General features: G+C 46.1%; 1 protein-coding gene across 1 annotated transcript in view; it reads left to right on the top strand.

Moving 5' to 3' along the window:
* The window catches only part of Ppp1r21 (protein phosphatase 1 regulatory subunit 21), a 60,814-nt gene extending 38,732 nt beyond the window's left edge, over window positions 1-22,082 (top strand). The window contains exons 15-22 of the mRNA XM_036170672.1: window positions 1,209-1,361; window positions 3,711-3,803; window positions 5,444-5,686; window positions 12,404-12,436; window positions 13,990-14,106; window positions 16,726-16,824; window positions 18,187-18,315; window positions 21,374-22,082. Of these exons, the coding sequence (XP_036026565.1) occupies window positions 1,209-1,361; window positions 3,711-3,803; window positions 5,444-5,686; window positions 12,404-12,436; window positions 13,990-14,106; window positions 16,726-16,824; window positions 18,187-18,315; window positions 21,374-21,403 (897 nt within the window). The 3' untranslated portion in view covers window positions 21,404-22,082. The remainder of the gene's footprint in view (window positions 1-1,208; window positions 1,362-3,710; window positions 3,804-5,443; window positions 5,687-12,403; window positions 12,437-13,989; window positions 14,107-16,725; window positions 16,825-18,186; window positions 18,316-21,373) is intronic.
* Window positions 22,083-26,258: the final 4,176 nt, after the last annotated feature.

Below are 26,258 nucleotides of genomic sequence, written 5' to 3'. Positions count from 1 at the left end.
AAAACCTGTAGATGATTAAAGTTTGGTTGCTTAGTTTTGAGCAATGTTTGTCAAGGTAGAACACTTCACAAATCACTTTCTCATACTAACCAAGATAGAACACCTGCTAGTTTATCCAGGACTTCTTTTTGTAGCAAGGATATTTAGCCAGACATTTTCTTTATATCACCACTTCGTGTAGCACTGTAGAATTAAAAATCATAGCTCAGCAAAATTGTTGTTATGGGTCTTTGTAGCTGTTACATGGACTGAACAAATACTAAATCCATGAATGACAAGAATCTGCGTGTTTAGTCTTGTTTTCTATTCTATTAACAAGTTAAGATTTTAGGTAGAGAGTACGTATTTAATATGCTTATATCATATCTATTCTGTTGGGATATAAGATATTCAAAGTTAACATAAACCCAAACATAGCTTGAGATCAGTACAGAAGTTATAGTTTATGAGAAACAGCTGGGCATGGTGCACACCTTTAATCCCAGCACTTTGAGGACAGAGGCAGGCTGATCTCAGTGAGATCAAGGCCAGCCGGGTCTACAGAGTGAGTTCTAGGCCAACCAAAGCTACATAATGAGATCCTGTCTCAAAAAAGAAAGTCAGTCACCTACAGAGGGACAGAAGCTAAACAGTGGGCATGTCTGACGTCTTCTCATTTATTGGGTGTCTCATTTCTGTCACACATTGTGAAGGTATTTGCAAGTAAATAGGTGTAGGTCGGGGTCAGGTGTTGAAATTTCATCTCCATTGCGACTGCTCTGAGACTTTGTCTTAGTGACTCTTGGATTGCTGTGATGGAACACCATGGCAATTTAGGAAGCATTTAACTGGGGGGCGTGCTTACAGTTTCAGAGGGCCAGTCCATGATCATCATGGTGGGGAACTTGGTGGCAGGTGTGGGACTGGAGCAATAGCTGAGAGCTTACATATGAGCTGAAAGTTGCAGGTAGACAGAGACTGGGCCTGGCATGGGCTTTTGAAATCTCAAAGCCCACCCCTGGTGACACTTCTCTTCCAAGAAGTCCATACTTCTCTAACAGGGCCACACCTCCTAATCCTTCCCAAATAGTTCCACTAACTGGGGACCAAACATTCAGACATAGGAACCTATGGGGGCCATTCTTGTTCAAACCCACTGCAGAACTGCGAGGTAGATATTTTAGATCACCGTTGGAAAATAGAATGTTTTCTTGTCGTGCTGTGTTTAGATTGCATCTTTCTTCAGCAACAACGTGGACTACTTTATTGCTTCACTGAGCTACGGGCCCAAGACAGCCAGTGGATTCATTAGTCCCCTTTCAGCTGAATGCATGCTACAGTACAAGAAGAAAGCTGCTGCCTACATGAAGGCTTTGAGAAAGGTTTGTGTGCTGCTGCTAACAGTCACTCATGTACTTACTTGGGATCTTGGGTTGGGGTGTGTGCCACTGCAAGCATGTCCTTTCTGTGTTTCTTTTGGAACAAGGGAAGCACTCACAGACTTTAGTCAGCAGTTCCCTTCTGCAGAATCAGTCATCAAGACATGAGTTAGACAACCCTAGGACACCAGGTAGCCTTACACATGGCTAGGGCTGCCCCAGAAGAGATGGAGTGGGAGAACTGTAAGTCCTGCAGACTTGGTGGCTTTAAACATTTGACTCTTCGTGGTCCACACATGTGCCTGCAGGATGTTTACAGGGGCTACAGCAGTGTTACTACTGTAGATGGCGAAAAGTCAGATTGCCCCTCAAGCGCTCATCAGTCAAAGGAAACCTCAATGAACCACAAAGCGTCCGTAGTATAAACTCTGCTTCATTCGAGCAGGAATGCAGTGGGCACCACATACAGAGTGACCGACAGTTCCCTGAAATATTCTGAATGCAAAAAGCAAATTATACAGTGAAACTTAGGTTTAAGAAAATGACAAGAAATTCTATGCAGTGTGCATAGATCTATAGAGATGCTTATAAATGTGCAAAGGGCCCAGGCATACATGTCAAGCTGGTAATTATGATTACCCCTGAATTGAATCTGAAATTAGGCATGATTTACCTGGAGTGTTCTACTTTAAGAATGTTTATATGTGTTGTGTAGTTGAAATGCTAAAGCACAAACTATACTCACTACATGTAGCACTGTATACAACAGTGAAAAACAGGCAACAGCCTACACACCCACAGCAGTGGAATAGTTAAACCATTGCACATTCATAGAATGAAATACTAGAGAGCCATCAGAATAATGACCATCAGGTAGGGGTAGTGTTGCATGGCTGCAGTCATTAATAATGGTTTATATCATACATATGTATGATGTGTATAAAATATGTATGGAATATACACAATGCATTGGGAGGGTAAAAGCTTCTAGAAGAATATATTCAGAGGAGATACATTTTGATTTCATAGTCTCTGTGTACACATGTACTATGTCAGTGTTTTGCATTTAGACATAGTCTAACAAAGGGAAGAGTCACACGTGGGTGGTAAGATTAGGAGTAAAACTTCATTTTCTGATATTTCAATTACTACATATTCTTACTATAGTTAGAAAAAATTATAAATATATTTCTTTTTTTTTTTCACTTCTGCAATTCAGTGTTCCAGACTACACTCAGACTGTCACCTGTTTGTACATAAGCTTGGTGTTTGCCTGGCTCAGAGAGCAGTTCTGTATTGTTTTAATGTGCATGTCTCTGTTGACTAGTCAGGTAGGGTGGCTTTTCATGGTCATCATTTGTTCTATCTGCTCTCTGTTGAAGTCTGTTTTAAAATAAAAATTCCTAGCTAAAATGGAAAGAGTTCCCTATATATTAAGAATTTTAAAGAATATTTTTAATTTATTCTCTGACAGTTTCTTACATATATATAATGTGCCAAGGACATATCCATCCCTACCTATATTAAGAATTGTAATCATGTTTATATAGAAAGTATTATCTACCATTTTGGTATGGTATTTTTTTTTAGAGTAGAAACTTTTAGGTTTTACTTATTTTGAATGGCTGCAGGTGGGAGCATCGCACGTGCCATGGCATGTATGTGGAACTTTGAGGACAACCTGGAGGAGTCCTCCTTCCTCACCACGTGGGCCCTGGGATTGAACTCAGGTTGTCAGCCTTGATAACAAGTGTCTTAGCCCACTGAGCCATTCGCCACCCTGCGGGTTTTGATCCCATGTTATTTATCATTCAACAGGTCTTCTTCCTGGTGTTTTGGTTGGTTGGTTTTGTCTTTGCTTTATTTTCTTCTTTTTCCTACTGGATCTCTTTCTGCTGCGGTGGCCATTCTTAGTCAAAGCCCTTTTCCCGAGGTTATGGAAACATGCAGCTGTGTTTTTTTCATCTACTTTGAGTAGTTCATCTCAGACAGGCCAGGATTAAATGTGAAAGAAGCCCCTCGCTCTTTCTCTGACCGTTCCTGTCAGGCCATCCTGTCTTGCCTGAGCGGGAGGCAGCGTTTGTCACAGGAGACTCCGTGTACCTTGTCTGCTCCTGTTTCCTGTTCTGCCTCCGCCTGCATTCTGGCACACGTGCACAGAGCTCGAGTTGGAGAGGGGTACAGTTGCCATGACAATGTCCTGTCTCCGTTCCCCTTTAAAATGCGTTTTTCTTTCCACGCGTAAGAAAGGACGTGGTCTGTGTTGGCAAGCGGCTTGGTCTATGGTGCACGCTTCTCAGTGTTCTAACCTAGTGTGTTGGATCCTTAATGACTGCAGCGCTTTCCCCGCAGCCCCTCTCCGAGTCCGTGCCTTACGGGGAAGCAGTGGCGAACCGCCGGGTTCTTCTCAGCTCTACGGAGAGTCGGGAAGGCCTCGCCCAGCAGGTATGGCACTGCGAACATCCTGGAGTTGGTAAAAAGCACAAGTGGTCAACCTGTGGACGGGTGTTGAGGTGTGTAGGTGATGAGGAACACAGACTGTAGAAGGGTGTTGAGGTGTGTAGATGATGAGGAACACGGGCTGTAGAAGGGTGTTGAGGTGTGTAGATGATGAGGAACACAGGCTGTAGAAGGGTGTTGAGGTGTATGGATGATGAGGAACACCGAGACTGTAAAGGAGAGGGCGGAGGGAGATTCATTAGGCTGTTTCCTTCAGTTGTCAGTTGAGTTGGGGAAGTAGATTGTGTGGAAGGTACTATTTCTTCAAAAATTGGTATAAACTGATATCAGTTTAGATTTTTGTCAGAGATTTAGTTAAATAACTTTAACATTTGATTTATTTTTAATTTGGGGGAACACTCCTTATAAGACTGGAAAAAATGGCATAGTCGTTAAGAACACTGGCTGCTTTTCTAGAGGACCCTGGTTCGATTCCCAGGGCAGCTCAGAAATGTCTGTAACTCTGGTCCTAGGGGATCTGATGTCCTCCTCTGGCCTCCATGGGCATCTGATGTGGGTGCTGGGAACCAAACTTAGGTCCTGTGCAAGAACAGCTAGTGCTCCTAACTGATGGGGCAGCTCTCCACCCAACAAAATTACTGTTTCAAAGAAAGTGTAACGTACATAAAGGTGTACAAACCCCTAATGCATGCCACAGTTTTTACAAGTAAACCCACTATTGGAAGTGTGTGTGTGTGTGTGTGTGTGTGTGTGTGTGTGTGTGTGTACACGCGTTGCCCCTTGTCTGCATACTCACACCACAGATTGGCTTTGTTTCTCTCTTTTTCTAATTAATTTTTCTTAGACTGGTTTTGTTGGCCGATACGGAGTTTTCATAATGAAATTGTGCTGTGTAGCACATATATGCTCTTTCAGGCCTGGCCTGCACTCTTCGCTCATGAAGAAAGCCCACATGTCCCCCAGACACCCACTTTTGTGCTTTTTGAATTTTAGTAAAGTGGGAGAGTGTGTTTAGCGCCAGGGACAAGCAGTGCCTCTGTGGCAGTAGTTTATTCCTGCGCTTCTCTGACTACTGGTTTCTGCTTTTGCTGTTTTCTGCCTTGGTGTCTTTGTCTTGAATTTCAGGAATTCTGTATACGATTTGAGTATCACAGAAACACGTCTGCCCATGAAGGATCCTCCATGTGTTCAGGGAGCATGTCTGTACTGGATGCTCTTCATAACCCTCTCCACCCTTTGAACGCCTCTTTCACTGTCTGTGCAGGCCCATGGAGGCCAGAGGAGTCTTGAGCTACTGGTGTTTCTCAGGCACTGTCCACCCCTACCCCAAGAGAGAGCTAGCCTGGCTGGGAACTCACCATGTAGGCTGTGGAGAGCTCCAGGGCCCCACACCTCCTCAGAGCTGGGATTGTTTGTTAGGATGAGTTCTGGGCAGCAAACCCAGACCCACACTTCCTGACTGAGCTGTCTTCCCATGAAGTCCTTTGATGGATACAGATTTTTAAATAGTTGGCTTCGTTTCTGAATTTAGCGTTGTTCCTTTGGTGTCCAATATAAAAATTTCCAGTGTCTTTACACTCTGTCCCTGTCATTCTCTAAGGTGGAAAACCCTTTTACTTTTCCAGGTTCAGCAGAGTTTGGAAAAGATTTCTAAACTGGAGCAGGAAAAGGAACATTGGATGTTAGAAGCACAGTTAGCCAAAATCAAGCTGGAGAAGGAAAGCCAGCGGCATGCAGACAGGCTGAGGAGTGTGGGCGGTGCACAGCTGCTTGGGCTGGCCCAGGAGAACGCCACTGTGTCCACTGCTCCCTGCCAGGAGGAAGCTGCAGCGAAGGTCCCGTCAGAGCCTGTGCAGAGTGCCAGTCTGGTGAGTGTCTTCCTGCTTGCGCTAACCCATGGTTTATGTCAGTGCTAACCGATAAAGACCCAACCTGTTCGTTCCTGTACCTATAACAAAATGGTAGAAGGAGTCGGAGGCTGGGAAGGCCAAGAGCCGGTGTCTTCCTGGTTCACTGCTGGCTGCCTTTCCAGTCATGCTGCCCTATGTTGAAGGGGTGGACCAGCCTCCCTGGTCTGTTTTGTAAATGTCCAGTAGGCCATCTCCAAGGGCCTTTCCTTCTAATTCCATCACAGGTGAATTTGGGAGATGCAAACAAGCCTGTCTGAATCACGTATCAGGTTCCCTGTACTTTAAATAGAGGCAGCTTGTCTCCTTCAGAAAGTAACTCCGTTAAATTACAGAAGAGTTTACTGGATGGCCACATGGCCAGAGCTGTGTGTCTGGAGTAGATGTGGTAAGTCAAATCTAGGATGATTCTGCTTCTCTTTGAAAACAGTTCCAAGATGGAGTCGTGTTTCCAACCAAGGACCAATACCTAACCTTCTAGTTACCTTGTTTTCTGGGGTTTTTTTTTTTTGGAATTTTCTAGCCCACTCCCATCCTCCCTGCCCTGAGGACTGAACCCAGGGCCTTGCACTTGCTGGGTGAGTGCTCTGTCACTGAGCTAAATTTCCAACCCCACAAATACTTAACTTTGTTAGAATGACCACTAACATCACTTTGAAAGAATTCTATAGTGTGTCCCAGAAATTGCAAAGCTCAGAATGTGCATGTAACCTAAAACCTCTCAGACACACTCTTCTAAGTCAGCAGTCACCGGGCAGACGGTCTCACAGCCTCATGTCCCACCTTCTTTCTAACTGTAGCAGTTTGGAAGGTAAAGAAACAGCTCTCTTGGCATTACAGAAGTCATGATTATTTTCCACCAAGTTCTCTAGTTACAACACTCTGTATGTAATTGAGAAAGAAACTAGGAAATTCAAGAGAAAGGGAAATCAGAGAGGGAAGGTGTCAGAGTCAGAGCAGTCTGTGCAGGGGGAGGGCTGAGGAGGGCTGTGGTGCTCTGGCTCACTGATGCCATCACTCTCCTGGTGTGCCTCAGACCTAGCTGCAGCCAGTGGGGCTCATGCATGACAGGAGTATAGGCCTGTGGCTATGAGTGACGGGTGTACAGGTGTGGTATAAGCCCCAGAAAAGTGGTTCTCAACCTTCCTAATGCTGTGGCACTTTAATGTAGTTCCTTACATTGTAGTGACCCCAATTATACAGTTATTTCATTGCTACTTCATAACTGTAATTTTGCTTCTGTCTTAGTTGGGGTTTCTATTGCTGTGAAGAGACACCATGACCACAGCAACTCTTATAAAGGAAAACCTTTAATTGGGGTGGCTCACCCATTCAGAGATTTAGTCCATTGTCACCATGGTACAGCATGGTGGCATGCAGGTAGACATGGTGCTGGAGAAGGAGCTGAGAGTCCCACATCTTGATCCACAGGCAGCGGGAAAAGAATGCCACACTGGGCATGGCTTGCTCTTCTGAGACCTTAAAGCCCATCCTCTAGTGACGCACTTCGTCCAGCAAGGCCACACCTACTCCAGTAAGGTCACGCCTCCTAATAGTGCCACTCCCTATGAGTCTATGAGGGCCATGCTCTTTTAAACCACTGTTATGAACTGTAATGCAAATACCTGATATGCGACCCTCAAAGTTAGAGAATGCTGCTGACTGTTCCCCACTGTCTGTCTCACTGTTCCCCACTGTCTCACTGTTCTCCACTCTGACTGTTCCCTGCTGTCTGACTGTTCTCCACCCTGACTGTTCCCCGCTGTCTGGCTGTTGCCCGCTGTCTGGCTGTTGCCCGCTGTCTGGCTGTTCCCCTCTGTCTTACTGTTCCCCTCTGTCTCACTGTTCCCCACTGTCTGACTTTTCCCCACTGTCTGTCTGACTGTTCCCCTCTGTCTCACTGCTCCCCACTGTCTCACTGCTCCCCACTGTCTGACTGTTCCCCACTGTCTGACTGTTCCCCATTGTCTGACTGTTCCCCATTGTCTGACTGTTCCCTACTGTCTGACTGTTCCCTACTGTCTGACTGTTCCCCACTGTCTGACTGTTCTCCACTGTCTGACTGTTCCCCACTGTCTGACTGTTCTCCACTGTCTGACTGTTCCCCACTGTCTGACAGTTCCCCTCCATCTGACTATTCTGCTCTGACTGTTCCCCACTGTCTGACTGCTCCCCACTGTCTGACTGATCTCCTCTGTCTGACTGTTCCCCACTGTCTGACTGTTCCCCACTGTCTGACTGTTCCCCACTGTCTGGCTGTTCTCCACTGTCTGACTGTTCTCCTCTGTCTGACTGTTCTCCACTGTCTGACTGTTCTCCTCTGTCTGACTGTTCTCCTCTGTCTGACTGTTCTCCTCTGTCTGACTGTTCTCCTCTGTCTGACTGTTCTCCACTGTCTGACTGTTCTCCACTGTCTGACTGTTCCCCACTGTCTGACTGTTCTCCACTGTCTGACTGTTTTCCTCTGACTGTTCTCCACTGTCTGACTGTTCTCCACTGTCTGACTGTTCTCCTCTGTCTGACTGTTCTCCACTGTCTGACTGTTCTCCTCTGTCTGACTGTTCTCCACTGTCTGACTGTTCTCCACTGTCTGGCTGTTCTCCACTGTCTGACTGTTCTCCACTGTCTGACTGTTCTCCTCTGTCTGACTGTTCTCCACTGTCTGACTGTTCTCCTCTGTCTGACTGTTGCCCACTGTCTGACTGTTCTCCACTCTGTGACTGTTCTCCACTGTCTGACTGTTCTCCTCTGTCTGACTATTCCCCTGTCTGACTGTTCTCCACTGTCTGACTATTCCCCTGTCTGACTGTTGCCCACTGTCTGACACGCCTGCATGCCCTACATCCATTCTTTCCTTTCACTTACACTTGTGCTGGCTGTAGAGGTGTTGGTGGCCAGGAAGTACCCATGGTTCCAGACTAGCCCCGAGGTTATGCACTAGTTGCGGCAGGGTCTGAAAACATGGCAGTGTATTATCTCAGTCTGTCCTCAGGTGCGATTGTAGGGTGTGAAACTGGAGGCATTGTCCATTGTACTGTTGGTGAGGGAAGCAGAAACAACTTCCCTGAGGCCACTCAGGCTTTGGTGGCTGCTAGGTTTTCTGGGGAGATGGCATTGGAAACCAGTATACTGGCACCGATGTCAGTGGCTGAAAGCCAAGGCCTGTTTTTTCCGTGCGGCCTAGAATGGCAAACACTTTTCCTACATGTAAATGATGATTCCCAGGGACATGAAGATTCTTTAGTACCAGACAGCATTGGGCTCACATGGCGACTGTACTATGGACTGATGCATTTGGAAGTTGCTCTTGCTTGAGTGGGGTGTTCAGTCAGCGTGTGTGCACACGGCCTTGTCTTCTGTTCCTGCCCATCACCTCTTCAATGTCTCTTTCCCCACCCACCTCACAAGTGCCGTCTGTGCTTTTCCTGGAGTCTGGTTAGGAATTAGCACAGTCTCCGGCTCCTGGGCTTCAGTGGCTTCCTGTCACCTGTGGAATTCAGTTCCTTTGGTTGGCATTCAGCGTGCTTGGATACCTGTCTTTCTAGCCAAATGGTGCTCATTTCCCTGGGGGAAACCAAACCGAATTCTGCTCTCGGTACTCTTCTTTGCATTTTGCCTCGCCTGTCTTCGCGACTGTTCTTGTCCCCAGATGTCTGCTTACTCATGACTCCTGTCACCCTGGTGCCCTCTCCTCCCACCAGCAGCTCTTCCCTGCTCTCTGACTCTGGAATTGAAACGTAGTTGAGCTGCTATTTCTGTTCAGAGTTAGGGAAAGCCTGGGTGCCTCCTCTAGACTTTCACACGCTGCTACACATAGTGGAATAGTCGCCCTCCGTTGGTTGTTTCTATCTAGTAGAAGCTTCCCTGCCTTCCACACAGAGAGTTGTGAAGTCACAGGGAAAGCCAGTGGGTGGAGGAAGATGTTGCAGGAGAGGTGATGTGAGTGGATTTAAACCTGATCAGGAGTCGAAGGTGGGAGATGAGGGTGGGAAGAGTCTGCGCATGAACTTCGCTTTCTCCGCTGCGCATGGCAGATCCCTGCCCCGAGGGCCTGGCCCTGCCTCCCCTGTGGCAGACGGCGAGGGGAAGAGACCATTTTGCTGACTTTGCTGTTTCTGCTTTCTAGCTTTTTTTTTTTTTCCAATCTCCTCTGCCACCCTTAGGTGAACACAGTGAGAACTAAGTCTGTAGCAGTGGCTGTGGGTGGGCACACCTTGAACTGCCTTTATCTGGGGTGAGAGAAGCAAGCTGCCTGGTTCAGAGTCAGTTGATTCAGAAGGGACACAGCCTTCAATCCAAGAGGTCACTTTAAGGCCAAATAAGCAATACCGGATATAAATTGACTGTCTGAAGCCCTGTAGCGTTTCAGAGGCCAAATGTTAATTATTTTAATTAAAATATACAGCACTGAATTCAACCATGTAGCCACCGGTTCATTATTGTAAAAAAAAGGTCATAATCCAAGAAGGAAAAAATGCAGAGCAATACAAATGTTCACATTTTGTTTTAATTAAAAACACTGCTTAAATTAGTGAGCTTTTCAAATATATGTTAGATATAAAAATTATCCACGTACATTAGAGGTAACTAAAAATAACAAGAGATTAAATAAGAAGAAAATCAATGGCATTATCATGAATAAATAGTACTACTAAATTTCTTTCTACAAAATTTCATACCTGATTGATAAAAATTTTAGACTTTAGCATAAGGTTAATGCACCATCAGAGAGGTAGAAACTGCCCCCAGCATTCCATCTCTAACACATCTTAGCTTCCCTGTGGTTGAGCACAGGTTATGTTTCACTGTCGTAACTATCATACATTTGTTATTCAAGATTCTCTCCACATATTAGGTCATTTCCATGGGGTACACTCTTAGGTTAGGGTTGGAATTACTGAGTAGGACTGGAGACATGGCTCAGCAGCTCAGAGCAGGTTCTGATCTTGTGGGGGACCTGAATTTGGTTCCCTGTGCCCAGGTCAGGTAGTTCACAGCCTCCTATAACTCCATCTCCAAGGGATCTGATGCCCTCATCTAAACTTTGGAGACGCTGAACTCGTGGTGCACAAACCCACACACAGACATACATGTATATACATGATTAAGAGAAATAAGTCTTAAGAAAGAGCTGCAGAACCAGAAGACATGAATATTACAAGTTTTTTGATCTTCCTTGCCAAATATGTTCTAATAAGATTGCATTGGAACATGAGAAAAGATTGAAAAGAACACATGCCAGAATATTCCTTCCATTTATAGACTATTCCTTTGAAGGACTCTGTATGGTTCACGTTTTCAAACCTGGGAGTAATGAGTGGGAGAGGTAAAGGGACATAGGCACAGCTTTGCATTTTATCTCATCAAATATAGTTATCTTTGATTACACCAAATCAAATGATCCGTGGGTTGTTCTAAGCAGCTTTAACTTAAAGAAATTGCTGCTCTTGCTTCACTGAGGAGAAAATTGCAGCTCTTCTGTAACCAGAAATTCTTATGGCAGACTCTTGTAGCTAGATAGGTGAACATCCATGAATTCACAGCTCTCAGTCCTCAGAGTAACACTCTGGGAAGCTGGACACAGGGCAGGCACACTTGTGATCCCAGCCCCTGGCTGCCTAAGCCGGGAGGATTGCCGTGAGTTCGTGCGTGGCCAGCGTGCTTATATAGTGAAACTGTCTCCAAAAAGATAGTGGGCAGAGGCTGGGGGATAAAAGAAGGATGCATTTGAGGATGGTTGAGACTGTATGGACACTGCCCACTGCGGGTTATCCCTGATTAGCAGATCCCATTGGGAAAAAAGTCTCCAGTAGTTTTCTTTTTCTCTCTTTTTCTTTTTTCTTTCTTTCTTTCTTTCTTTCTTTTTTTTTTTTTTTTTTGAGACAGGGTTTCTCTGTAACTTTGGAGCCTGTCCTGGACTAGCTCTGTAGACCAGGCTGGCCTTGAACTCACAGAGATTCACCTGCCTCTGCCTCCCGAGTGCTGGGATTACAGGTGTGCGCCCCCACCGCCCGGCTCCAGTAGTTTCTTAAGTCCTAACACCCTCCACCCACCCTACCACCTTGGGCAGTAATTTGAATTCTGCAGTCATCCCTGTTTTTGACATCTCTTTCTTTTTTTAAGGGATGGTGGTAGTGGCCAGGGTTGAACCTAGGGCCTGTGCATATGAGGCGAGCTCTTACCACTAAGCCACTGCCAGACCCATTGTTTAAGTCTTAAACTGTAGAAAAATGGAGTTGAACTGTAATTTATCTAAAATTATATATATTTGTTTTAAGTCTCAATGTTCATTAATGTCTTGATAACATGTAAAGTATGCTTTTTCCTTTTGAGTTTTATACTAAGTGCTTATTTGTGTTTTCCGTTCAGTATGTTTAATGACTGGTCTCCAGAGGACCATCTATTGTTACTGCTTTGGAAATGATGTGATAGGGTGAAAATCAGTCACCCTCCTGATCCTCCCGGATAGTTTGTTGGGTGAATCAGCATTTTGATAGAGCACTTGGCAACCGTTATCAGTTTGTGCCTCGTGGCAGAAGCCGTGCTCAGCATCCACAGCAATCTGGCCTACGTCATCAATGGTCTGTGGACCAGTGCAGACCAAGAAGAGAACACGCTATGGGCTCTTAACTTCTTGTGTCTGAAATGTTCTAACAGTGTTTTTTCTTTATGTTCTAGATTGGGATTTTAACCAGGACTCCAGACAGTGAGGTAATGTGCACTCGACATGGTGGTGCTTATTAGTGCATGTGTGGCGCACGTTTGTGGACGAGTCCTGTAGGAGCTCTGTGTGTGTTTCTGGTAATTCTTACAAGGAAAGTGAGTGTCCTCTCTCATGGGTGCTTCCACGTGCTTTTATCGCTCCTTCCAGGCTGTCCTCAGTAGAGAACAGCTTAGAGCCTGGGTTAGCAGGTGCCATGGTCAGTGACGACTTCGGCAGTTCTGACAGTGCAGGGTCTGGTGTGACTTGTCACATTGGCTTACACATCTGAATTCTGAAACACTTGAAGATCACCGTTCTGCATGTGACCAGTAAATGAAAACTGAAGTGGCCGAGCTGGTCACGTAGTGTGGTCGTGATGGTTCTAGGAGGCTTGTAGAGTCTGTTGTTCCTTCTTTATTTCAGAGGCAATACTGCGCTTCATGAATTTACAGTTTGGCGCAGTTAGGTGCCATTGGAAGTATTACCAGGACAGATGCCAGTCCGGAACAATCTGGAGCAAAGGCCCCACACAGTTCAGTTTTGTTAATTTATTAGTATGCTTATGCGCACTACATTTTCCTGAAGAAAATTTAAGGGTGAAAAAAAATCGTTCTAAATTTAGAGGTTCCCCAGGACCACGAGTCAGCATAGCACAGAGGCATTTACACTAGGTGTTTATTGCTCCCAGTATCGAAATCATGTGATCAACCTCGGTGTCCGTCAGCAGAGAAATGGCAAAGAAACGTGTGGTGTATTTACATAATGGAGTTTGGTGAAACCATAAAGAAGGATGTATTGTTTGCAAGAAAATGGATATAACTAGAGATGATGGTCTGAAGTAGACCAAGTCAGGCTCAGAAGATAAATACCACGTTTCTCCCACTTGTGGGACCTAGATTTTCTAAAGCTACAGAAAAACATAGATATGACATATCTAGAAATGATGGGGGGGGGGGACCGGCAAAATGTATATATACTTAATGAATGAAACCCAGTGCTGTATATATAATGATTGTATGTTAATTAAAAAACCCGGGGTTCCAGTAAATACTCCCCTGTTCTCTACCCTTTTCCAATTAGAGAAGCCATGTTAGTCCGAAAGATGGAGATTTGGAAAGGTACATTTGTGGCTGATAAAACCTGGTCAGAACTGTGTGTGATGGCTCATACCTATAATCCAAGGATGTGGGAGGTCAATGCAGGGGGATTATGAATTTGAGTTTAGGCCTGGATGCTTGGCAATACTCTGTTTCAAAAAACAAGAATGAATGAACAGGTGATTGAAAAACATGCTGTCTGGAAGGACGTGGCCTGAGGGGCTTCCCAGTACTTCCCTCCGGTGCTGTGTTCTTCTGGGGAGTTCTAAGACACAGGCTGGCAGGTGCTGGATATGGAAAACTGGGCTGCTCTCCTGCCGTGCCTGGTGGTCCTCTGAGGGGTCGGGGAGCCGAAGGGGAGCCGTCTCCTGTGAGGTTCTAGTGAGGAGGTATAAAGTGTGGTCTTTGTTCCCTTTGCTAGAATTGCCCTTCTCACTGGCATCTGTGCTTTGTGGTCCTCTAAGGTCCCTGATGTGGAGTCCCGAGAAGACCTGATTAAGAATCACTACATGGCAAGGATAGCGGAGCTCACGTCTCAGCTGCAGCTGGCTGACAGTAAGTCAGTGCACTTCTACGCCGAGGTGAGTGGGGTCGATCAGATTGCCACTTCCCTCTCCCTGACCTTCAAGTCAGGTCACGGTTCGGTTCCATGTCTGCTGGAAGAAAGACGTTATCACCTTTGCAATCCCTGTCCGTGTGTCTGGGTCAGTCATAGCTCATGGTGATCAGTCCATATGCCACTCCAGCACATTCATTTCAGTAAGTGTAAGCCTTTGTGTGTCATTTCCAAGTTCCTGCAAGAGAGGTGACAGGCTTGGGCAGCCTTTCTGCAGTCCTGTGTTGTGAGTTTTGAAGGATTAATAGAGATTATTTGTGTTAGCGGTAGAGGACACGTACATGTGCAAAGTGAAAAGTGAGACCCACCAGACCTTCCTTGGTTTTACATTTCCTTACTGTGTGTGGGGTAGTGCCAGCACATGTGGACAGGACAGAACAGCTTGCAAGAGTTCTCTCTCCCTCCAAGTGGGTTCTGGGATCAAACTCAGGTCATTAGGCTCGATGGCACCTTTACCCCTGAGTCATCTCGCCAGCCCATCTTTAAATTCTCTCCAGTGTCTTTATGTGTATGTGGAGGGTGGGGAGTGGGGGGACGTGCCTGTGCACACACCTGTGCACACACCTGTGGGAACCAGAGGTCAGCATCGGGCACCTTCCTCCATCTCACTCTTTCAGACACGGCCTCTTGCTGAACCAGAGCTGTTGGTCAGACAGGCTGGCTGGCTAGGCCCCAGGCTCCTCTTGGGTCTGCCTCCCCAGCTCTGGGATGACAGGCATGTGCTGCCACATCTGGCCTCTTTGCAGGGCTGCTGGAGCCCTGAGGTCCTTCATGTCTGCACAGCCAGCAGTTTTCCCAGCAGTTTTCCAGCAGGGCCGTCTGTCTCTCCAGCCCAACGTGCTCCATTCCTGAGTGGGAGGTTCACAGGCCTGAGTTTAAAGGATCGAGTGAACACCATCACCTGTTTAACTCACAAGAGCCCTAAGGCCTTCCTTTGTCGCCTCCCCCTCTTCTTCCTTAGTTCATGTGTTAAAACCCCGCTGTCCACTGTACAGACTTTACAGAGATGAAGGGGATGAAACAAGCACAGATGTTCAAGAATGAGGAAGGAAGAAGGTTGGCTGGGTGCACACAGGGTCTGTGTGTCTTTGATCCGACACTTTATAGTAAGAATTCATTAGAGACAGGCAGAATTACACCACTTAAGTTGTTAAACCAGAGAGGAAGAGACAGCACTCTCCTTTGGGACCTAGCGTTATCTGTGACTGTCTCCACATTGCAGAGATGAAGAGGTGGACAGGCAGCCAGTTGTTAGAGGTAGTCAAGGACTTCGTGGTTTTTCCTTTAAAATAAAGCAGCCATTCCCAGTAGACAGGGAGCTGCTGCACCCACCTTTTATCGGTTGGTCGCTGTGACTGTTTGTTACAGTGTAGAATTTGGGGGCACAGGAAACAGGCTGGCTGATGGAGAACTGCTCATTCTTGAACTGTGTGTGCAGCTGATACCAACATTTCCGGTTCCCTGTTGCTCCCCGGTAGTGTCCCAGATGTGATTGTTGTCTTCCTATGGCCTGTGCCCTGCATGCTATCTCCCTCTCGGGCGGTCGGGGTCAGTGCCCAGCAGAGGAAAGTGGATGATTTGATTGTACAAGCTGTCCTGAAGTTTTCTTGAGAACAAATGAGGAACTAGGGGAATTTCAGGCTGTCTCATTTTCATGAGATCTGCCTATTTTAGTAAATGTTTTCAGCACAATTATGATGCAAGAATTTTTAGATTGTCCTAGTTTGTTCTCGAGTATAAACAGGAAGTAATGCACCCCCCAGGACTTTACTGGAAAGGATAGTTGGCGATCCTGATGTCCAGACAACATTAATATGTCTTCAAATCCTCCTTGTCTGAACAATGTGATATAAAACTTCCTCTTCCTTTTTTGTTTTTTTAATAATTTTTTAACTTTATTTTATGTGCATTGTTGTGAGGGTGTCAGATCTCCTGGAACTGGAGTTACAGACAGTTGTGAGCTGCCATGTGGGTGCTGGGAATTGAACCTGGCACTCCTGGAATAGCAGCCAGTGTTCTTAACCACTGAGCCATCTTTCCAGCCCCCTCTTTTCCTTTTTATCTGCTCTGTCTTACATCATCTGGGTTTAGGAGAACTAGAGAAAACATTGGTCTTCCCCATATAGACTTTGTAAGTCTTTGGGTGGGATTACAAAGATATTCCTGTACTGGATCTCTGGTGATGAACTTAAAACCCAAGGGATTTGGGATCTACCTTGGGTTGGGCCCGTGGTTGGCAGCCGCAATCCCTTTTGAGACAACCAGTGTCCTTTACCCATCAGAAGTATTAATGGGTCCTGTGTAAATGGAGAATGCTCTTATGTGCTTTGGGATCACTGGAGCTAAGAGGACACTGATAAGCTTGGGCTGCAGGCCTCTTTTACCTTAGTAAAGCAGAGGGTGGGGCCTTATCTTCCATCCTGTCCCATTCTCCACCATGTGTATTCAGCAGAGAGTTTTGGAATGAATGAATGAGTGAGTGAGTGAGTGAGTGAGTGAGTGAGTGAATGAATGATGGCCTTTGGCTTTGGTGACTAAAACCACTCACCTTCCCAGGATAAAATTTAATGTTTTGATTCTACAGTGCCGAGCGCTCTCCAAGAGACTGGCCCTGGCCGAGAAGTGTAAGGAGAACCTGACCGAGGAGATGAAGCTAGCCAGTCAGAACAGCAGCAGGCTGCAGGTGAGTTCCCGAGTGTGGCCTCAGCACTCGGCTTCTCATGACTGTCCTGAGGGCAGCCAAGCTAGTCTTCCCTTGGCAAGCGGTGCTCTGCGGCCTATTACCTATAATAGGGAAAGGGCGGCTGTCTTGTTCCTGATGTGAGGTTAATTTCAAATTCTTCTGTAGTCTGCCTTTATTTATTTATACTTACCCATAATCCTTCTTTCTCCTCTTCCTTGTAAACACTCACTGTGACTTGCTGTAGGCTTGTTCTATAAACATTTTTCTGTCTTGTTTCAGAAACTGACCTAAATAAACCTAAGGGTGCGGCTGCAAAACATTCTTCCTTCCTCACTGCTGGGTTTCAAAGCTTTGCTTTTGCTGGGAATGGTGGCGCATGCCTTTAATCTCAGCACTGGAGAGGCAGAGGCAGGCAGGTCTCTGAGTTCTAGGCCAGCCTGGTCTACAGAACAAGTTCCAGGACAGCCAGGAGTACTTAGTGAGACCCTGCTTCATTTTATATGTATAAATACATAAGTAAATGTATTTAATGTACATAAAGAAATCCAATTCCAGTTTCAAGCTTTGCCTTCCAGGAAGCCCGTGTTGATATCAGCATGAGGTAGGCACAGGAAAACCCAGGAACACAGTGTCCGTGTTTCAGATCAACTCCTCAGATTACTTAGGAGACTGGAGTCATTCAGGAGACTGAGGAGAGCATGAAGAGGCTGAGGAGAGCATGAGGTGGGAGGCAGGGTGTCCTCCTGGGAAGGTGCAGAAGGCCGAGACCTGTGCAGGGCGTTTGAAAACCAGGGTGGTTTGGAAGTGTCATTTCCCCCATGCTTTACAGTCCTGTACCCGCTGAGGGAGGAATGCTTATGTTTTGTACGTGGGTACATTTGTGTAAGCATGCATGTGCCTCAGACTTGCCGAGTAGGCTGGCTGGCTTGTCAGTGAGTTCCAGGATCTGTCTCCTCCCCCAGTATGCTGCGATTCCCAGCGTGCACATCCAGGCCCAGCTCCTTTTTACGTGGGTTCTATGGATGCCTCATGCTTACAAAGCAAACACTTCACTGACTGAGATAAACAAGTCATGAACGAATTCTTTTTGTTTTGTTTTTCGAGACAGGGTTTTTCTGTGTAGCTTTGCGCCTTTCCTGGAACTCACTCTGTAGACCAGGGTGGCCTGGAACTCACAGAGATCCACCGGCCTCTGCCTCTGCCTCCTAAGTGCTGGGATTAAAGGCGTTCGCCACCACCGCCCGGCTGTAAACGCATTCTTTGAAGGCTGATACATTTTCCCCATTTTTTTTCACTTTGTCCTTCCATTCAGCCTGTGCCTTAAAGCTTCTGGGTGGCCTTTCTTCTTTCCCTGCTCTGTAGGATGAGCTGACGACCACCAAGAGGAGCTACGAGGATCAGTTGAGTATGATGAGCGACCACCTGTGCAGCATGAACGAGACCCTGTCCAAACAGAGGGAAGAGATTGACACGCTGAAGATGTCCAGTAAGGTGTGTTGGGGAGGGGCGTGTCAGTGGAGCCGCAGACGGTGCTTCACTGACATTTCCAGAGGGAAGACTTGTGAATCCTCTTCCTTCACTTCGGTTTCCTGTCCTAAAGAAAAATCCTGTCCTTGGCGGAGTCTAAGCCTAGGTCTGACCTGCTGCCTTTTGACGTTTTTTTTTGCTTTTGTCTAAGAGTGAGGGGACTTGCAGATGGCCTGAGGGGATCAAGCTCTGTCTGTATAAGATCCTAATGGTATGTGGGTAGCCCTTAGCAACTGGTTTCATTCAGTAAAGTCATTTACTCGTATTAATTCTCAGACCCTTAGAAGTCATTGCATTGGTAAAGTCACTTCTTCTCATTAAGTCACAGACACAGTGGCTTAAGGAAGCCACTGCGAGGCTGACCCAGTCCCCAGCTCTGACTCTGTCAGTGAACTGCACATTCTGAGACCATAGGCTTCACTTAGGGTTTAGACTGTCAGTTCTCCACCACAGGAAAAGAAGGAACAGACAGTGTTGAAACTGCCACCACCACCACCACAAAACAAAACTAGCTTACCATCCTCTTTCGTGGTTCCTGTGTCCCTCGCCTGCACTGTGTCCTCCCGTCCACACTTAACTGTTTACACACATACATGTTTACATTAGGGATTAGGATCAGTGTATGAGGGGAACATACACTTTTTTCTTCTTCACTTTAGGTCACCTTTATTAATATGCTTCCCAAGCCCAGCCATTTTCCTGCAGATCTCATTTTTCTTGACAGCTGAATAATGTTGCCTGTTATATCTCTCCCACATTTTCATGACCTCTTCATCTGTTGATGGGCATCTCAGCTGGTTCCATTCCCTTGTTATTGTGAATAGAGCAGCAATAAACATAGATGTGCAGATATCTCTGCATTAGGAAATGGCCTCTGGGTATATGCCCAAGAGTGGAATAGAGTCCTTGATTTATTCTCATAACTGCCCATATGATCTAGGAATGCTAACCATTTTATCTCCAGGATTCCTGATGATTTTGTTTCTCATAGAGCCTCTGTCCAAACCAGTCAGTAGATACTGGGCAATATGCTTAGGTTGGCATGCATTTCCATATACCCTGCTTCTGTTAGTGAATGGTAATAGGCACCTTCTTTCCTACAAATGTAAGACGGCAGTCGGCATTCCATTCTGTGCATCGTCTCAGATGGCCAGGCAGTACCTGACCGCCATCTGCGAGCTGGAGAGGCAGTAGACAGGTGCAGTTGCAGCCTTGCACTGCTGGAGGAGACAAGGTCGCTGCTCAGTGAGGCTTCCCTGGAGAACATGCCAGGCTGCTACACGAGCCTGCGTTACATGACCCTCCTCAGCATGGTTTCAGGACATTCACCAACGTCTCCCTGTGTGGGAGGTGTTACTGCGCTTGTCTGGGCCATCTCTGTGCTGATGACCAGCCGGATGTTTCTCATGATGACTGTAGTGACTGGAGCTTCAGGAAATATGGCCTTGGAGGCAGGAGGTGCGGTCCTCTCCGTGAACGCCTCCCCTTGCTCTCGTGACTCGGTTATAGTTCTTGTCACAGAAGAGTACACGCACTGAGGAGGTCATCTTTGGTTGCTAGTCGTAGCACTAGTGTCCAGGGGGCACTGACAGTGATTCCAGAGAAATGCTTCAGCCCCCAAGCTGCACATCCGTTGTGGGAGGTGAGCAAGGTGGACTGTAGCTACTTCAAAAATCCTGAAATTTACACTAAAGACTGTTCCCTAAAATACCTGGATTATTACATCTGAGTAAGAGACCTCCCTTGAACTCAGAGTAGCGTTCTTAACCATTCCTTGGTCATTCCGTCAGCAAGCCCTGTGTTTGGCTTCCTCCTTGTCTTAGTCAGGGTGACTGTTGCTGTGAGGAAACACCATGACCAAAAACAGCTTGGGGAGGAGAGGGTTTGTTTGGCTTATGCTTCCACATCACTGTTCATCACTGAAGGAAGTCAGGACAGGAACTCAAGCTGGGCCGGACCCTGGGGGCGGGAGCTGAAGCAGAGGCCATGGAGGAGTGCTGCTTACTGGCTTGCTCCTTAGGGCTTGCTCAGCCTGCTTTCTTATAGAACCTGGGACCACCGGCCCAGGGATGGTACTACTCATCATGGGCCCTCCCCCATCGATCACTAATTAAGAAAATGCCCTACAGGCCTGCCTGCAGCCTCATCTTATGGCAGCATTGTCTCAATTGATGTTCCTCCTCTCAGAGGACTCTAGCTGTGTCAACTTGACACACAACTGTTCAGCACAGTCCTCCATTTATTAGAAATTTATATTGCTCTAGTGTCCTCTTGTGTTGTCTCCTGTGTGTGTGTGTGTGTGTGTGTGTGTGTGTGTGTGTGTGTGTGTGTGCCATAATCTGCAGGTGTTGCCCATTTATGGGAAGAAATGGTGTGTGGGCCTCATCATTTAGGCATTTAATTAGAATGTAGTCCTAAGAAGTGAACCTCTCCAAAGAGAAGAGAATATGCAAAACCACCATGTTGAAGAGCGTTGTGTACCACTACTCCAAGCTCTCAGTGGTTCTCACCTCTTTGGGGTCATTGGAAAACATAGATATTCACATTACAGTTCATAACAGTAGCAAAATTTACAGTTATGAAGCAGCAATGAAATAAATTTTATGGTTGGGGTCCCCACAACATGAGGGGGTTAAAGGGTCACAGCATTAGGAAGGTTGAGAACCACTGCTGTAAAACCTGTTTATTTAGACTACAAAAACCATATTGCGGCCAAAACTATTTTGCTTCACGAAATCTCATACGAAAAGGAATTTTGGTAAACTGGGGTGTCGTGTGCTTTCTTTGTTATCCATGCCCCCGAGAGGGTTTGGGTCATGGAAGTTAGGCACAGGGAAAGTCACAAGTGATAAACAGCTTTGTGATTACTGAATAGAGGCTGACGTGCAGGTTATCTGCCAGCTGTTCTCCAGATGAGAAGCCAGAGTGTTCCATGGGACAACATGGCCCCCAGGCAGCCTGCTTTGCTAACTGTGTGACACTTCCTGAAGCTTGTCCTCTGTGGTGGTTTGTCTCTGCACAGGGAAATGCTAAGAAGAACAGGAGTCGATAGTTGATGAGGAGCTGGACGTCGACTTTCCCTCCGGACCGGCTGCAGCTGCTGCCCAGAGTCTTGGGGCCAGGCTCCACAGCCAGTGCTGGTGGCCTCTGGGAGCTGAAGTGCTGTGGGACCTGTAAACTAGCCAGTGTTGTCCGTGACCTTGAGACATTTGAAGTCTTTGTAAACAGCAAGGCAAATACAGAATTTGATGTTGACAGTCAAATGGAAAACAATAGACATAACTATGGATATTGTAGGTTTCCTTATGCTGTTTTTACTGTGCACTTTTTGAAATTAGGATTTAATTTCAGTATGTAAGAACAACAAATATTTTGTATATTTTCAAACTCAATTATATGGTAATGGATTTGGTATCTATGGAATAGATATATGTTTCTGGATAAAAGGCTAAAATTGTCAGATGTCGTTACTTCCTGTATTGTCATTTCTTCTTATAATTGAAAATTGAAAGATGTCTCAGATTCTTTTTAAAAGATTCTCTCCCTCCCCTCCCTCCCCCACCTCTTCCTCCCCCCTTGTCCCTCCCGTCCTCCCCCATCCCCGGGAGGAGACAAGCCTGGCATCCTTTAGAGCCCATGGGTTTGTTGTCATGTCTGCATCTGTGCAGAACTCTCTGTGTTAGAATAATTGCTAAAGGAAATTCATGTCAATAAATTCCTACCCACATGAACCTTTCCGTCTGTCTGTGACCATGTGATAAAGGGAACCGAGAATGCATCCAGTCACCTGACTCAGAGATGAACTTCCCAGCTGAGCTGTCCAGCAGTTCAGCCTCTAGAAGTCCCTTGAGTTTTGCTGGGAACCACCTTTCAAACAGGGACCCCTCAGCCTCTCCTTGACATGTGCCATTTCAGTGCAAACCCCGTGCCTGTCCCTGCACCCCACTCCCAGGGCCACAAGCAGATGTTTTGTGCTTAGCGGCTTGTCAATGTCCAGCAGATAGAAAACTAAGGCTTAGAGGGCTGAGGCAACCTGGCCACAGCCACGAGTTCACGCCTGAGCCCAGTGGACGGGGCACTCCATTCCAGGAGCTATGTATCTGAGAGGTAAATGGCTTCATTTCTCCATAACTCCATGACTTTATCTCCTCTTTCCCATCTTCATTCAGAACCCTGTAAGCTTCTAGCTGGCTTCTTAGATTCACTTAAAGGCCAGATACAATATTTGCCTTTGACATAATTTTTTTTCTTTTTTAAAAAATTTTAGTTTTAAAAATTCTGTATGTGCGTGTGCACACAGGAGAGCAGGTTCCTGTAGAGGCCAGAGGCATAGTACCCCTGGAGCTGGAGCTTCCGATGGTGACCAGTTGATGGGAATCGGACTGAGGTCCTCTACAAGAGCAGCAGATGCTCCTAACTGCACTATCTCCTGAGCCGGTGGCATGATTTTGTTTTTCTCCTTTGACTTAAAAGACATTTTTTATTTTTGAATGTCTATGGCTGCTTGGCCTCCATGTATGTACATGTACTGCGTGTGTGCCTGGTGCCTGGAGAGGTCAAAAGAGGGCATTGGATCACTTGGGAATAGAGTTATGGCCTGTTGCGAGCTGTCAAGTGCATGCTGGGAACTGAGCCTGTGTCCTCTGCCAGAGTGGTCAGTGACCTTAACCACTGAGCCATCTTTCCAGCCCTGACTTTTTTTTTTAAATACATGTTCTCCCCCATACAGACCTTGCCAACTGTCAGACAAGTTTAGTGAACTTATGCCATTAACTTTGCTGTCGTCACGTATTTCTCCCAAGAGTTGCAACATGCGCAGAGATGTGGGAGAACACACTCAGGTCCTTATCAGTTATTTGAATCGCTTAGCTAATCTTGCTTTACCCCACCGTGCACACACTTTTTTTCCCTTGGACTGTTTGAAGACTAGCCTAAGACACAGGGTTATTTCATCTGAATGCTTTAGTTCTGTGAAAGTCAGTGAGCATGGTGAGCAATGGTTTCTGGCCCGTCTTATTCATATGATTCAGTGCAAGGAACATGTGTGTGCTCAGGTTCTGCACAGTGTATGTGGGGGGCAAACAGCTCCATCCACTGCCTGGAGAGCTGCGTCATGACATAATCGTAAACTGGCATTCGCTCTCATCCGGTCCTGGGATTGTCTCAGATCAAGAAACACAAAGTAATACATAGAGGCTATTTTTCCTCAACTTCTCTGTATTTAATTTTTCAAGATGGTTTTTTATTATTCTTAATTATGTGTATGTTTCTCTCTGTGTGTGATAGGTGCACATGAGTGCAGGAGTCCAGAGGCATTGGGTCTCCCAGAGCTGAAGTGGTTATGAGCTGTATGACGTGGGTCTGGAAACTGAACTTGGGTCCTCTATAAGAGCAGTGCATGTTTTTAACTGCCGAGCCATCTCTCTCCAGCCCCCAATTGTCCAGACTTTAATCAAAGCTATGAGCTTCAGTGTGAGCCAGACTGAGGGAAAACAAAAGCCAATCCCCTGTCCTCCCACCTCCAACTCTGTCAGAGAAACCACTTTCACTCACGGGGACTGCTGCAGCCCTCAAGAATGTGAAGTAGAGACTGGGCTGTATATGATAAAGCTAGACCTTGAAGGGTCAAGGAATCCTTCTAGAGGAGAAGTCAACTATCAAGGAATATTTGATATTATTTGGCTTTTAATATATCAGCTGTTTCCTGCTATCAATTTCTTGTGCACCCATAACTCCTAGGCCATAACAGCAAACAGTATAAGCCTCTCAGACCTACTGCTGATCTGTACTAGGTAGCACCCCATAGAGACAACACCTGTCTCCTAGGCCTAGGAGACAGGCGGATGGTAGATACATAGCTTTGTTTCTTGTGCAAATGAAGCTCAGACCATCCCTTTCTCTCACAGACCTAGTGGCATCCCAGAGCTATTGACTCAGAACAAAAGGGGTTTTTGCATAACCAGGTAGAGTGAAGACTGGGGAGAATTCCTGACTCCAGTTAGGGTTAGAGTGGCTCAGCCCGAGGAGAAAGCAAGAAAAAGGTTTTGCAGATTGTAGGTGGATTTGAATCAAGTCAAGAGTATAGGAGAGGAATGAAAGATGGGGGATGGAGGAATGGAGGACGAAGACGAGATCAATAGCAGAAGAGCTTAGTTAGGGCTATGAGAGGACAGGAAGAGAAGGGACAGAGAGGAGCTATATATAAGAATAGAAATAACGCTGTGTAGATAGAATTTAATCTCAGAGGAATAAAATAAATGGACGAAAGAACCTCGTGTACTTAGATTCTTTTCCCTCAGATCACCCCACGCCGGCTGTAGCGTCTTCCCCAGGACTCTGGGAGAAATCTTCTCAGGACAGACCCCTGGGGAAAATTTGATAGTTTAGTATTTTTGTTTCCAGAGAACACGCTAGTTGCCTTTGCTTTTCTTGCTAAGCACTGGATTTGGACCTGGGAAAGGTTTTGTGTGCCTCCCTGTCCCTAACACCACACAGATACTTTCTCTTTAAATTGGTTACTTTGCCTTTTGATCATGTCGATATTCAATATAAACTTCCCTGTGGTTGTTTGGTTGTTCAAATGCATGTGATAGCCAAGTCACGTAAGGTGTGACTTTTCCTCTCCCACCGAAGTCTCTGTTTTCCCTGGAGCCAATAATGGTCTTTAACAAAATGTATTACTGGGGTGCTGTTCATTCATTTTTAAATTTCCCCCAGGTATGTAATTCTTCTTTCAGTGAAGCCAGATTCAGTTGAGCATTTAGCTAATTCATCTTCAAGAAATCTCAAGCCAGGTATGATGGTGTGAGCGTGAGTCCCGCCATTGGGGAGCTGAGGTGGAGGAGCCTTTGAGGCCGGATTGGGAAGCATATGGGACTCCATATCAAGGACACAGGTCTCTCTTGGAGCCTCTGGACTCACTGGGGGCTCTTTAGGCTGGCAGATCTGCTATTCTCCCAAGATTGTCTCTCCTTAACATCCCGGGCAGTCACTGTCTTTCAACCTCCTCATGACAACCCTCCACTTACCACGTCAGCCTCCTCCCCGAAATGTTCTCATCAGTGCACAGGCCTCATGGCATGGTCAGTGAGAAGTGAGAGAAGATTCCCAGTCCACAGTGGAGGCTCAGATAGTGTCTGATGTGCACACACACACTGAAAGCCACAGACGGCAACAGCATAGAGACTTGTGTGGTGGTTTGAAAGTAACTGGCCCCCATAATCTCACAGGGAATGGCACTATTAAGAGGTGTGGCTTTGTTGGAGCAGGAATGGCCTTGTCAGAGGAAGTATGTCACTGTGGGGGTGGGCTTTAAGGTTTCTTATGCCCAGTATCTCAGTTGACTTCCTGTTGCCTGCAAGATGTAAGACTTAGCTACTACTCCAGTACCACATCGGCCTTCACAATGCAATGATAATGGACTGAACCTCTGAAACTGCAAGGGAGCCACCCCAACTAAATGTTTTCCTTTACAAGAGTTGCCATGGTCTTGGTGTCTCTTCATAGCAATAGAAACCCTAACTAAGACAACTTGTTCTCTGGAGAACTTATTAAAATGACATTTCCTACCTTTTCTTGATTACATGCATATTGTTGAAATTTTGGGAAACTAGGAAGTAGATCAAGAGCACACATCTCTTAATAAAGATTTAATTTCTAGCTTTTTAACTTATTCATGGGGCTGGAGAGATGGCACCTGCTCTTCTCACCCCAGCACCCACACAGGGTGACTCACCACCCATAGCTTCAGCTTCAGGGGATCTGACACCATCTTCTGGTTTCTGTGAACATACTCATTCATATATACCCATGCACAGAGACACACATGAACCCCTAAGCAGAAAAAAGAAATAATTTAGAAATGTTCTTATTCTTACTCTTGTTTAATGCACATATATGTGTTTTAA

Source organism: Onychomys torridus, chromosome 21 (assembly GCF_903995425.1).
Source record: "Onychomys torridus chromosome 21, mOncTor1.1, whole genome shotgun sequence".
In the NCBI taxonomy this organism is placed as follows: Eukaryota; Metazoa; Chordata; class Mammalia; order Rodentia; family Cricetidae; genus Onychomys; species Onychomys torridus.
The sequence above is the reverse complement of the archived record's forward strand: the minus strand, read 5'-3'. Positions and strand labels throughout refer to the sequence as shown.